The sequence below is a fragment of the Mastacembelus armatus genome, unplaced genomic scaffold, assembly GCF_900324485.2.
Source record: "Mastacembelus armatus unplaced genomic scaffold, fMasArm1.2, whole genome shotgun sequence".
NCBI classification, from domain to species: Eukaryota; Metazoa; Chordata; class Actinopteri; order Synbranchiformes; family Mastacembelidae; genus Mastacembelus; species Mastacembelus armatus.
Window position 1 is genome coordinate 15553 of NW_022872896.1, and position 13659 is coordinate 29211.

At 43.6% G+C, this 13659-nt stretch overlaps 1 protein-coding gene across 3 annotated transcripts; it reads right to left on the reverse strand.

Moving 5' to 3' along the window:
• Positions 1-5400: 5400 nt before the first annotated feature.
• LOC113140248 (uncharacterized) lies at positions 5401-11167 on the reverse strand. 3 transcript variants are annotated; one of them, XM_026324041.1, is made up of 8 exons: positions 10183-11167; positions 9534-10092; positions 9112-9434; positions 7832-8433; positions 7459-7668; positions 7036-7376; positions 6785-6949; positions 5401-6696 (listed from the first exon to the last, which is right to left on the reverse strand). In XM_026324041.1, exons 5-8 carry the CDS (start codon positions 7493-7495, stop codon positions 5593-5595), a joined length of 1647 nt encoding a protein of 548 aa, XP_026179826.1. In that variant the 5' UTR covers positions 7496-7668; positions 7832-8433; positions 9112-9434; positions 9534-10092; positions 10183-11167; the 3' UTR covers positions 5401-5592. The 3 variants fall into 3 exon arrangements, with proteins under 3 accessions (XP_026179826.1, XP_026179825.1, XP_026179827.1); XM_026324040.1 differs by having other exon boundaries at positions 7832-8639; XM_026324042.1 differs by lacking the exons at positions 7832-8433; positions 9112-9434; positions 9534-10092; positions 10183-11167 and having other exon boundaries at positions 7459-7710.
• Positions 11168-13659: the final 2492 nt, after the last annotated feature.

A 13659-nucleotide genomic window follows, 5' to 3' on the forward strand; every position in this document is an offset into this window, starting at 1 on the left:
CAATACAATCCCTACAGTGAAACATGGTGGTGGGAGCATCATGTTGTGGGGGTGTTTTTCAGCTGCAGGGACAGGACAACTGGTTGCAATTGAAGGAAAGATGAATGTGGCCAAGTACAGAGATATCCTGGAAGAAAACCTCTTCCAGAGTGCTCAGGACCTCAGACTAGGCCGAAGGTTCACCTTTCAACAGGACAATGACCCTAAGCACACAGCTAAAATAACAAAGGAGTGGCTTCGGAACAACTCTGTGACCATTCTTGACTGGCCCAGCCAGAGCCCTGACCTAAACCCAATTGAGCATCTCTGGAGAGACCTGAAAATGGCTGTCCACCAACGTTCACCATCCAACCTGACAGAACTGGAGAGGATCTGCAAGGAAGAATGGCAGAGGATCCCCAAATCCAGGTGTGAAAAACCTGTTGCATCATTCCCAAGAAGACTCATGGCTGTACTAGCTCAAAAGGGTGCTTCTACTCAATACTGAGCACAGGGTCTGAATACTTATGACCATGTGATATTTCAGTTTTTCTTTTTTAATAAATTTGCAAAAATTTCTACATTTCTGTTTTTTTCTGTCAAGACGGGGTGCTGAGTGTACATTAATGAGAAATAAAATGAACTTTTTTGATTTTGGCAAATGGCTGCAATGACACAAAGAGTGAAAAATTTAAAGGGGTCTGAATACTTTCAGTACCCACTGTATATCTTTTCAACCACTGAATGAACTACTTTATGTTTTGTGTTTTACAGAAATTAAAGACAAGTTAAAAGCACATAGGCAAAAATCTAAATAAGAAACAGCAAATAGTGGAAGATGAACTTGGTGCACTCATGCCCCTTTATTTTAGGGGAAAGAGCGCACCTCACTCTAGATAAAACACTTTCTATTGTCATATGTCATATGCCACGCTAAGCTAGGCATGTGCTTGGACTTAAACATTGCCAGAGATGAGGCTTGTCTAACATCATCAGGAAGACTATTCCGGGTTTTAGCTGCATAGAACTGAAATCTCCCTGTTTAGTCCGGACTCTGGGCATGAACAGAAGGCCTGTCCCTGATGTTCTCAGAGTTTGAGATGGTTCATATGACATCAACATGTCAGAGATGTAATGTGGTGCTGAGCCACGAAGAGACTTTGATAGAGAGGTTTGATAGAGAATGTGAGAAATTATGTCACTACCTGGGATTAAAACCCACTGATTTTTCAAGCATAGCAGGAAATGTCCCACTGTTACATCAACGTCAAACATCAACGTTTTCTCTAGAGCAGAAAAAGTTTGTACAGCGATGTCCTTGAAATCCACTGGCCTACTTGTTTTCCAACTATCCCTGCCTTACGCTTAACCACTGATGATCATCTGATTCAGGTGTGTTCAGACAATCAAGTTAAACCTGAAGGGCAGGGACCATTGGGGAAACAAGGAGTGATGTGTATCTCAGTGACCAGGACTGGCTTTCCTTTCTCTAGGAGATTCACATGACAGTATGTGACTCCACCTCTGATGAAAGACATGGTGATAGATTACTGAACAGCTGTCATGTGACCTGGTTAGGAAAAGGTAATGACAGCATTACCCAGACAATAACATTTGTGACTAGTAGCCAAACACACCTGTGGTCTATCTCTCTAGCAACAGTTCAACAGTGTCTGTCTTGGCACATGGGAAGAAAATTGTTAAACAAAGAAGTGTCACACTAATATACAAGGAGACAGTGTAGTGAAGGAAGTTTTTAGCAGGAAGGAAGAACTGAAGGAATTAAATCTGCGTTAAAAGAAAAAAGAGGGAAGACTGAAACAGAGCAAAGAAAAGTAAAATGAAGTAGGAAAGGACAGAGAAGAATGAACAATAGAAATAAAACTGTATAAATCAATTCGTTTTGTTTAAGTTGTGTCTGACTCCAGATCAGAAGGTTGTGTGTTCAACTCACATCAGGGTCAAGGTCTTTGCTTCCTTATTAGGATGTTAAAACATCAAAAGTGTGGTGTACTAACCACAGGGAAATTCACAGTGATCTTTAAAATGGAATAACTTGCGGCTATTATCATAGGAGTCTGTAGAAGTTACCGGTGGTGTACAGATCATTAGGAGCATGCACATCTGTAGTATGTCCTGTTTGGTCTCACAGATTTAAAGTAAAGAAGGACTACATAGCAGCAGGCTGTCTAGCACAGTGGTTGTGTGTCTGACTCCTCATCCAAAGGTTGCGTGTTGCGTTTTTACGTCATGTCGTGAAAAATTCCATAAACCCCAGTTGGGTTCCAGCTCATGTAGGTGTAGAGGGAAATGAGAAGGTGGGTGCACTGGTTCCTGGTTTCACCCAGTCCTGAATAAAACAGCTTAGAAGTAGGTCTGAGCCATTACCCAGCCAGTTTACTAAGGATGAGTGTTGCTACTCTGATATGCTACTTATGCTACTCTGTATTTCCACTTATTTCCATAGGTACACAGGAAAAGAGGACATGGGAAAGAACACTGATTAAAATGATACATGATGAACAGAATCAGAATCAGAATTGGTTTTATTGCCAGGTACAGCAAAGAACACTTTACAGTATAAGGAATTTGTTTTGGTCTCTGAAGCAAGCATATACACAAGTATGGAGTATGTACATAGTTTTATAATAAACTAGAAACAAGAATAAGGAATACAAAATAAAAATAAAAATAAAATAAAATAAATACTATGTATATACAGAAAAGTGAAGAGTGCGTGAAGTGTAGTGCACTTTAAGAGTGTTAAAGTGAAAAGAGACGGACTGTAGGGGGTCACGTAGGGGTAACTGGGGTTCTGTTCAGCAGGCTGACCACAGTGGGGAAGAAACTGTTCTTGTGGCATGAGGTCCTGGTCCTGATGGACTGGAGTCTTTTGCCAGAGGGGAGGGACTGGAAGAGTTCTTGTCTGGGATGAGAGGGGTCGGCTGTGATCTTTGTTGCATGTCTCCGGGTCCTGGAGATGTACAGTTCCTGGAGGGATGGGAGATGCAGCCGATCACCTTCTCTGCAACGTGGATGACACACTGCAGTTTGGCCTTGTCTTTAGCTGTAGCTGCAGCAAACCAGACCGTGATGGAGGATGTCAGGATGGATTTGATGATGGCAGTGTAGAGAGGTTCACCAGCATCTTTGAAGAGAGGTGAAACTTCTTCAGCTGCCGCAGGAAGTAGATCCTCTGCTGAGCCTTCTTGGTGAGGCAGCTGATGTTCTGCTCCCATTTGAGCTCCTGGGTGATGGTGGTGCCCAGGAAGCGGAAGGACTCAACAGAGGTCACCGGAGTATCACAGAGGATGAGGGGGTGGAGGAGGGCTGGGTCCTTCCTGATGTCCACAATCATCTCCACTGTTTTGAGGGAGTTGAGCTCCAGGTTGTTGGTGCTGCACCATGACACCAGACGGTCCATCTCCCTCCTGTAGGCCGACTCGTCCCCGTCAGAGATGAGGTTGATGAGGGTGGTGTCTTCTGCAAACTTCAGGAGTTTGACAGGCTGGTGAGCAGATGTGCAGCCGTTGGTGTACAGGGAGAATAGCAGAGGAGAAAGGACACAGCCTTGGGGGGATCCAGTGTTGATGGTCTGGGAGTCAGAGACATGCTTTCCCAGCCTCACGAACTGCCATCTGTCTATCAGGAAGTCCTGAAGTTCCCCCGCGGCCTTGCTGGTCCACTTCTTTGATGTGCAATAACAATGGAACAATGGAATAGATTCATGGAATTTATGGACTGAACTTGTCAGTAGCAATGGTTGAAATTCATTACATCATGTTAGAGTTTGGTACTAAGTTCTACAGTTTAAAGGAAGATTTGGGGAAAAATATTTCTATATTTTTGCAGTTTGAGACATCAGCTGTACACCACAGAGTACTTAGCTGCAAGACATCACCTGGATCTTGCTGACGTTACTATGCAAGCAGGGCAAGAAAGTCTCCTTCGGAAGTCATTGGGGCCTCAGAGTGAAGTCGGTTGGAGTTCCAAGACTCATCTAAGCTGCAGACTCAGTGTGTGTCTTTGTCACCAAGCTGGTGTACTCACTCTTATGTTGGTCAGTGTTCTTGTGGTGGTTGACAGACCAGGTTCTGTGCGGCACTGAGTCGTAAAACTTGGTCTAACTTAAAAGTGATCATCACCAGAAAATTTTAAAAAAAGAGAAAAAAAGAGAGAGTTTATTTAGACTTAAGAGACATTGTTTAATTTCAAATTTAAGTTAGTACTTTAAATATGGCGCTGTTCTTCAGAGAGTTGTGTCCTCTGTTTACAAATGAAAGATGATAAAAAGTTAAAAGTAATGTTAATACTAAGAAAAGCTATTGAGGTGAGGCAAGCAGACATTTTAAGAAAAATAGTTTAAAAAATAAATGACAAAATATGTGGATGAGACACAACACAACTTTACAACTTTGGAATGAAATGGAACTTCAAGGAAACAGTTTTCATAAATGTCATTTATGGTTTTAGATCGTTCTATCATGTTATTTCATATCTTCTCTTCATTTTACTTTTTTCTTCTTCTTTTTTACAAATAGAAAAGAAGAAAGAGAGTCACCAAGACCTTCATAACATTGAGGAGTTTAGAGACGAATCAGCATATTACTCTGCAAAGAAAACGTACATCTGTGACCTGTGTGGAAAATCCTTCTCATATTTAGGCCACCTGAAAACACATCATCGTATTCACTCTGGCCAGAAGCCATACAACTGTGACCAGTGTGGAAAAGCCTTCACAGTGTTAGGCAATCTCAAAAGACATCAGCGTATTCACGCTGGAGAGAAGCCGTACTGGTGCGACCAATGTGGAAAGCTGGGGAACAATAGTCTTTCTGAGGGTGGGAAGAAGGAGGAAGAGGAAAAAATTAGGAAAAATTGGAAATTTTAAAGAAAACTAAATTCATTCAGAGTTTTTAAGTTCTCTTACAGTCTGACCAAGTTGACGCTGTCAGATGCAGTTTTCATTGTTATTGTAAGATTTGAGCCAAAATTTAACACTTTGCTGCACTACAGCAGGGGAAAGTTATAGATCTAAAGGTTAGCGGTTCAATCCCCGACCGCAGCATGTGTTTGTTTCACTCCAACTTGTACTAAGTATCATTAAACTTTGAAATTCCATATAATTAACTTTAGAAATATCAATTACATCTATTCTATTACAACCAGACGGTCATTGTATGCTATTATAGATGCTGAATATTTTACGGTTTTCACTGATAAAAGAACAGTAATATTTTTATATAAAGGATTACAGCACTTCAGATGCTGAAAAATGTAATTCAAATTTATTACAAATATAAATATATATACATATATAATTAAAATCTATATAGAACATTTACAATATTATAATCTTCAAAGGTAATATAGTACAATAATATATCCAAAATAATTTAACACCACTAAAATTGTCACTATAACTATACAGAACAATATATTAATAATACAATAAATAATAATAACAATAATAGTAAACTATAAAACTCTAATAAGAAACTATATATTGTATATAGAATGAGTTTACACTTGGAGGTATAATAAAAGACTAAAACTAAAACTAATAAAACTAAACTATTTACAACAGACAATAAACTATTTACAACAGACAGTTTATTTTTTCTGCGACTTCTTCCTTCGCATATCCTCCATCCACTGATTGAGTGATAAAGGAGAATTATGTGGACAGTAGATGTGTCCATAATACTGGCTGTGGCCACTTTCCTTGGTTCGAGGGTGATTGCACTGGCCACATTTGTTTTTTTCCACTGTCCGGTTGTAAGCTCTGCGGGCAGGTGGAGGTGGAGGTGGAGGTCCAGCAGGAGCAATCGGCCTCTGTGCAGGGACTTGCAGGCGCACAAACTGAGGTGGGGTGATAACATGGATGGGGTCGAGGACAGTGTGTACAGAGGCAGAGGTAGGTGGAAGTGCCTGCCTAGGAAATAACTGCCTCTGACCCTGTAGCCTTGGTCTTACAGCCTGTGGCGCACAGGGTTGTGGTGGAGCTGCAGACCTCCTTTTGAGCACTGCCTGCCCCACTGTAAAAGCAGGCAAGTGGTACTGGTGAGGAAGACCAGGATGTGGGGGTGCAGCAGTGTGGCGTACCTGTCCAGGTGGGAGAGGAGCAGGTGCAAGAAGTGTTGAAGCAGGCAAGTTGACCCCCTGCAGTATAATGGCACAGTCCTGCCTCTTCAGTTGCTTGTTGTGCCACTGAATGAGAGTTGTTTGATTAACATTAAACAACTGGAGTGTTGTGCTGTCCATGACTGTGCCATTTCCCAGGACCAGTTGCCTGATCTTACTGTAGTCCTGGAGAATGAGAGTCCATCTTGTCAGAGCATAACTGCCTTGTTTTTTGGGGCTCTTATGGATGATGCACAGCTTGACAAAAATGAACTCCACGAGGCGACTACAGTCTGGCCACTGAGCAGGAGATCCTGTTGAGCCTAAGGCACAACGTGTCATGCTCTCCACACCTGGTGTGAAGTCCTCCTTTTGTTTGGGACGTTTGTAGCGGCCAGTTGTCAGCCGCACCTGATGCCGAGCAGCATAAGCCACACGCTGCTGATCGTATGGCAGAAGATTTTGCCAGAGGAACACAATGGTGGTGACCTGCTGGTTACTGAGTGTCTGGCCAGTTTGGGTCCTCAGTCCCACTAAGTATTCTGCTAGGTCATCCACTCGATCCGTCCCTGGGACACCACGCTCATCCACAGCCTGGTAAACAAAAGAATACAGTGAAAATCAAAAGTAATACTACCAACAGCACAGATGACACAGTACAACCTGCTGCAACAAGACCTACCTGATGTTGCTCAGGGACTGCTGGGATGATGGCTGGGAGTCCTGGGGGGGCAGCAGCTGTAACAGTGGAGACAGTGACTGGCAGGGTCGTATGGAGAAGAGGAGCAGAGGCTGATGTAGTGACAGCAGGCATAACAGAAGGCAGACTGGTGCTTAGTTCCACAGTCTGAAAAACAGTCGATGCAACAGACATTAAAAAAATTCACACCACATAAAACAGATTATGACACATCACAGCTAATAAAGACATACCAGCTGTTGTTCAGGTGCTGTTGGAGTGGCAGGAGATGCAGACAGAGCTGGAAGGGTATTGGGTGCTGGGCGAAACAGGGAAGAGGTGGTTGGCAGTGGAATAGGAGTTCCAGTGATGCCGGCTGTGCTTGTGGTGGCGGCGGATGGGTCAGAGAATGGGGTTGTAAAATTTAACAACCCAAGAGTAGGGTCCACACCAGCATCTTCAAAGCCCTCATCTTCTAACTCCTCCTCAGTCCCTACATCCTCCAGCATCTGGTCAGTCTCCTCTGTGTCAGGGTTTATGTCCTGCATGGCCCTTCCTGTCTGCTGGTACAGGTACTCTATACCTATCAGTTTCCCTGGGAGGCACAATACAAAGATGATCAAATTCCCACTAACAGTATTCTACATTATGTCTATTAGCCTAAAGGTAAAACTCACCAGTGTACACAGCAGGTAGGTGAAAAGAAGGGACCATCTTCCTTCCAAACACCTTGACACTGTGTGTGTTGACACAGTGCACAAGGTCTCCTGAATAGCTGAACAGGGATGGAGGCTTGACTGTGATGGAAGCTGCTTCACGATCTTGGTTCCATCTGTTTAGGCCTTCAAGAAGGTAAAGCTGGAAATTCAGGCTGTTGGCACTTGTTCCTTAAAAAAAAAAAACACACACACACACAAAGTAATAAAATCAACTATAAATTAGATACATTTGTTGTCCTTGATCATTTGAACAACACTCAAAGTGTCATTATTTCCAGGCCATTATTTCCATTATTTCAAACCATGTTTACATATAGTGATTAATACTGACCAGGAATGAACCTGTGCAGGTGGCGGTGGAAGGATTCAAGGGAAGTAGTTCCCCTGGCACACCTGTAGTTTGGCAGGATAATGCCCTCTTTGGTGGTAGTGCTTCATGTTTTAGTGTAGAGGTGCACACCGGGTTCATCCTGGATACATTTAACATGCCTTTTTTGGACATGTCGAATGTGCTGCATCCTCTCCTGGTCCAAGAGAGGCACACCTAGGAGATCTCTGCCTTTAATTCCCATCAGCTCATTCAGAAGCTGTTCGATTAATAAGACAGTTTGTTGCTCTCCTCTTGTCTGCCTCCTACAGTGCAGAGCCAGGTCCTCCTTAGTGATGTGCTGGTCTACTATTTTGTCAGTGATACCAGGTACACCGTCCCTTTTTAGCTGCTCCTTCTTCGCTTGCCACAGCAGTGCGACGTCACTGGCATCCCACTCAAAGATGCAGCCCGACAGTTTGGCCATGAAGATGGGGTAGAGAGGATGAGCATCATTTGAACAGCCAGCCGCAAGCCTCCGCATGACGTGGTAGATGTCCAGCTTGATGATCGGCTCTGGCCACCCACCAAATGTTTCCTTGAGTTTGGTCTGTCCTCCACCCTGCCTACAACAGTCAGTGTCAATATAAAGTAGACGGGGGGGAGCCACACCAGCACTGCTGTACCTATTTATTAGGCCAGTAGCCATGGCGTTCAGCCCAGGACCCTCCTCAGCTGTCAACATGCTGATGAGGATTTGGCCCACCTCATTGCTCACAGATGAAAGCCATAAAGCAGTCCCCTTAGCAGTGCCTGACAGCTTCCTGGTGATCTGCAGTAGCACAGAAAAGTCATGAGTGCATAAATAAAGCATTGCTGTTTACTTGTCTTACACCCTTACATTAATATTAAATTTCAAATTCACATAAAATCAAGAACACTGGCAAGTCTATTTTCGACTACTTTTGGTTGTTGTCTTTCTATACACTCAGAAGTAATGTCACATGTTTTTAGCATTAAACCCTCAGGAGTTGCTGTCTACAGCAGTCTGATCAAAGCATGTTAGATGTAGTTTGATTTTGTCTCAATTTGGTCTTGTATATGTTAGATTTGCACTATTTGGGCAAACCTCACAGTCTGGGGTTGTCTGGGGACAGTCTGGGTTAGTATGTCCAAGTGAAGACATAAAAGTCAGTTCATATAGGTCTTGTGTTTAAAAAACTTAAGCAGCAAACTTTGGTATGTTAAACATTTTGATTTTACTTTTGTATACCACATGAAAAAAAGCATTAAAATAGCCATACCTTTTTAGTGGAGTCCATTTTTAGGATACTGCCAAAGGTGGATGTGATGCTGGCTTTGATGTGATCCAGCCTATTCAGGATGTCTCGTCCGTACACAGCTAGCATCCACCTATGAGTAGGTACAGCAATTGGCTTGGGAGGGTCCTGGATGTTGGCAGGGAGCAGGCTCGGTTGGGCAACAAAATCAGAGTATGCCCCCAGGTACCGGCAGTGACGCTTAAGCCACTCCTCACTGTGGTTTTCCTTCAGCTGCCTGACCAGACGGCTGGGGCTGTCGCCAAGGGTTCTCTCCCTCAGAAATGACCCGAATATCACAAGCGTATCTGTATTAATCATAGGGAGAGACACAGATATGAAACACTGCTATTTTCTAATGTGCTACAGTGCAAGCATTTGTAGACCAATCCTCTCATAACACTTACTTTTGTGTGAGGATCAGACTGAACTCCAGCCTGTGGGCCAAATCCAGCTGGTCTAAGATGGTCTTGCTGCTCGAGATGTAATTTGTTTTACATCCAACTGAATTGCACCTGAGAGTCTCTGTGATCATCAGGTAATAGCTGTCGACATCCAGAACCAGGCGGGCTCTCTTGTGGAATCCAGCACCAGTGAGCTGTCTTCCACACATGGGGCAGAACAGCCTGACCTTCCATAGGTGGTATGGCATCCACAAAAGAAGCCGGTGGGCAAAGAAGCGCTCTGGAGTGGGGGGTTGATGGTAAATGGGTGCTGGTTCTGGTGGGTCATACCAGAGTTTTAGGTCAGTGCGAATCCGCTGGTGCTTCCACAGAGCTGCAGAAACCCATTTGTGGTCCTGAGGTGGTATGGTCTTCTTCATCTCAGTAGGGAGCCAGTCAGACTCTGCACCAAGAGCAGTCTCTACATCCCCCACTGGTGTAGTATGTAGATGCTCAGGCGCAGAGCTGGGAGAAGGTCTGGCCACAGATGGAGCAGTACAAGGGATACAAACCGAGGTCGGCTCTGTAATATAGTTTAACAACAAATCAAAAGAATGTGTCCCCTTTTAGGATGATTTATATTTACACTTCATATCACTCTGTCCAGCTTTACCTTCGGATACAGCTCGTGCCACTTTTTTTGCCGTGGTGCTGGTCTGTTTCCAGCCTTCGCAGGCCAAGTCCCAGAAGCAGCTACGGAGGCGTAAAAGCCACTCCTCATCACTCATAGCCCGGTGTGTTTTCTCTTTTGAAATCTAAAAACATGTAAATAGAAGAATGAGTAAAATAACATCTGGTACAAAAGCTTGACTTCCAACTGCCTATTTTGATTATGGATACATGTTTTTGACAACACAGTGTCTGTGATATTTCTGGTAACACACAAATGCACCAGTGGACTTTGGAAGTGACACATTGACAGTTCATGAGAGATGGTCACAAGGTGGGTCACCAATATCTGAATTTTGGTCAAACATCCATAATGAGATGGAGATGTAAATCAAACTGAAACACAAAGTTGTCACAACATTACCGACATGTCAGGAGTGGGATTTGAACCCCCAGAAAAAACCGCAACCTAAACGCAGCACCTTAGACTGCTCGGCCAGCCTGACTCCTAACAAGCACAAGTAAATGCTAGAAAAAGGGTAAATATACAATATATACAATGTGTGAACTATTGCAACTCAGAGAAGGTCATGTCAGGGGACCTGAAAGGACACTGCAGCATGTTTTATCAACCTCACAGTATATCCCAAATGGTCAGGGAATACCTTGAGAAGGAGCTGGAAGATGTTGTCTGGGTGGAGGACAAACCTGCTCACCCTGTGTCATTCAGCCCTGTTTGGAGGAACAGGTGAGGTCCTTTTCAAGGATCGGTGTTCTTTTCAACTGACCTGTACTTTAAATATATTGCAACCCCTTGTGTGTTCAGCCAGTAGTTGAGTACTGTGGGAAAAAGAGCTGGCATTCCAAAATTATTTAACTGATGTGAATGTCAAAGCTCTAAATCACAAGAAGGAATTTGACAAATTTAACCCCTATCATTGATGTACCTTTTCAAATGTGGACTACATGCACAGGCAAATGATGTGTAAGCTACAGTGGGTACGGAAAGTATTCAGACCCCTTTAAATTTTTCACTCTTTGTGTCATTGCAGCCATTTGCCAAAATCAAAAAAGTTCATTTTATTTCTCATTAATGTACACTCAGCACCCCATCTTGACAGAAAAAAACAGAAATGTAGAAATTTTTGCAAATTTATTAAAAAAGAAAAACTGAAATATCACATGGTCATAAGTATTCAGACCCTTTGCAGTGACACTCATATTTAACTCACATGCTGCTCATTTCTTCTGATCCTCCTTGAGATGGTTCTGCTCCTTCATTGGAGTCCAGCTGTGTTTAATTAAACTGATTGGACTTGATTAGGAAAGGCACACACCTGTCTATATAAGACCTTACAGCTCACAGTGCATGTCAGAGCAAATGAGAATCATGAGGTCGAAGGAACTGCCCAAGGAGCTCAGAGACAGAATTGTGGCAAGGCACAGATCTGGCCAAGGTTACAAAAGAATTTCTGCAGCACTCAAGGTTCCTAAGAGCACAGTGGCCTCCATAATTCTCAAATGGAAAAAGTTTGGGATGACCAGAACTCTTCCTAGACCTGGGCGTCCAGCCAAACTGAGCAATAGTGGGAAAAGACCCTTGGTGTGAGAGGTAAAGAAGAACCCAAAGATCACTGTGGCTGAGCTCCAGAGATGCAGTAGGGAGATGGGAGAAAGTTCCACAAAGTCAACTATCACTGCAGCTCTCCCCCAGTCGGGGCTTTATGGCAGAGTGGCCCGACGGAGACCTCTCCTCAGTGCAAGACACATGAAAGCCCGCATAGAGTTTGCCAAAAAACACAGGAAGGACTCCCAGACTATGAGAAATAAGATTCTCTGGTCTGATGAGACCAAGATTGAACTTTTTGACGTTAATTCTAAGCGGTATGTGTGGAGAAAACCAGGCACTGCTCATCACCTGCCCAATACAATCCCTACAGTGAAACATGGTGGTGGGAGCATCATGTTGTGGGGGTGTTTTTCAGCTGCAGGGACAGGACAACTGGTTGCAATTGAAGGAAAGATGAATGTGGCCAAGTACAGAGATATCCTGGAAGAAAACCTCTTCCAGAGTGCTCAGGACCTCAGACTAGGCCGAAGGTTCACCTTTCAACAGGACAATGACCCTAAGCACACAGCTAAAATAACAAAGGAGTGGCTTCGGAACAACTCTGTGACCATTCTTGACTGGCCCAGCCAGAGCCCTGACCTAAACCCAATTGAGCATCTCTGGAGAGACCTGGCTGTCCACCAACGTTCACCATCCAACCTGACAGAACTGGAGAGGATCTGCAAGGAAGAATGGCAGAGGATCCCCAAATCCAGGTGTGAAAAACCTGTTGCATCATTCCCAAGAAGACTCATGGCTGTACTAGCTCAAAAGGGTGCTTCTACTCAATACTGAGCACAGGGTCTGAATACTTATGACCATGTAATATTTCAGTTTTTCTTTTTTAATAAATTTGCAAAAATTTCTACATTTCTGTTTTTTTCTGTCAAGACGGGGTGCTGAGTGTACATTAATGAGAAATAAAATGAACTTTTTTGATTTTGGCAAATGGCTGCAATGACACAAAGAGTGAAAAATTTAAAGGGGTCTGAATACTTTCAGTACCCACTGTACGTAAAGGGTGTAAAGCACTGAATGTCAGAAGAGCGTCATGTGTCCATCAACATGGCGAACAATCAGGACCCTGCTGTCCTCGTTAGTATAGTGGACAGTATCTTTGCCTATCATGCAGAAGACTGGGAGTAGTATATAATGGTTTATGTGGCGGGGGCTATTAAGGGGGGTCACTTTTTATGGCCGTTATTTATGACAGTCATAAAGATAATAAACCATAAAATCGTCGTCACGCTCTCCACCCACCGGGCGGCGCAATTTTCCTATTGGTCATACCTATGTCTGTGGGTTGTGGCGTGGTGACGCGCTGCCGAGGTAGGTGTGAGGGTCTGTGTCATGTGTGGCGGGTATTTAAATACCTGCAGAAGGCGCCTGAGGGCCTTTTCTATCGCTTGTTTTATTAGCAAGAATTGTAGGGAACAACCATGATGATCTTTCCGTCAGGTACGTGCGTCGTTTGTTCCTCGATTCAATAGCGTGTATATCAGACCGTCTGCAGCGAATACATTGTATTTCAAAATAGCGTGACTCCGTCAGGTATCGCATCCATTTCGTTGGTGGATGAGGATTCTCCACAATCATCATCATCATCTGCTGGAGGTATGTATCCGTCATTTATATATATATTTTATAATATGTTTTATCTTGGGTGATGCTCTTACTGTGGGGATCTAATGGAAATATGGGTCCGCTCAACAGTGACCATCGCTGAGTCGGACGATCGTGGCGAAGCATACCTGAGTGATAAAGGTGAGAGTTATTCTTACGTGTATCCCTGTTTTAAAGCAGGATCAGAAAGTTGTGGTTTTTACAAAATGTTGGTGTGCTTCACAGAAAATCCTGGAGGGTCGCAAAGAG

Bases quoted from the DNA above. Each gene is read 5' to 3' on its own strand.
- LOC113140248 (XM_026324041.1), bottom strand. From the start codon at position 7,495: ATGGTCCCTTCTTTTCACCTACCTGCTGTGTACACTG. The intron at 6,950-7,035 runs GTATGTCTTTAT...ACTGTTTTTCAG, and splicing joins CAGCACCTGAACAACAGCTG to ACTGTGGAACTAAGCACCAG. The intron at 6,697-6,784 runs GTAGGTCTTGTT...TTTGTTTACCAG, and splicing joins CAGTCCCTGAGCAACATCAG to GCTGTGGATGAGCGTGGTGT.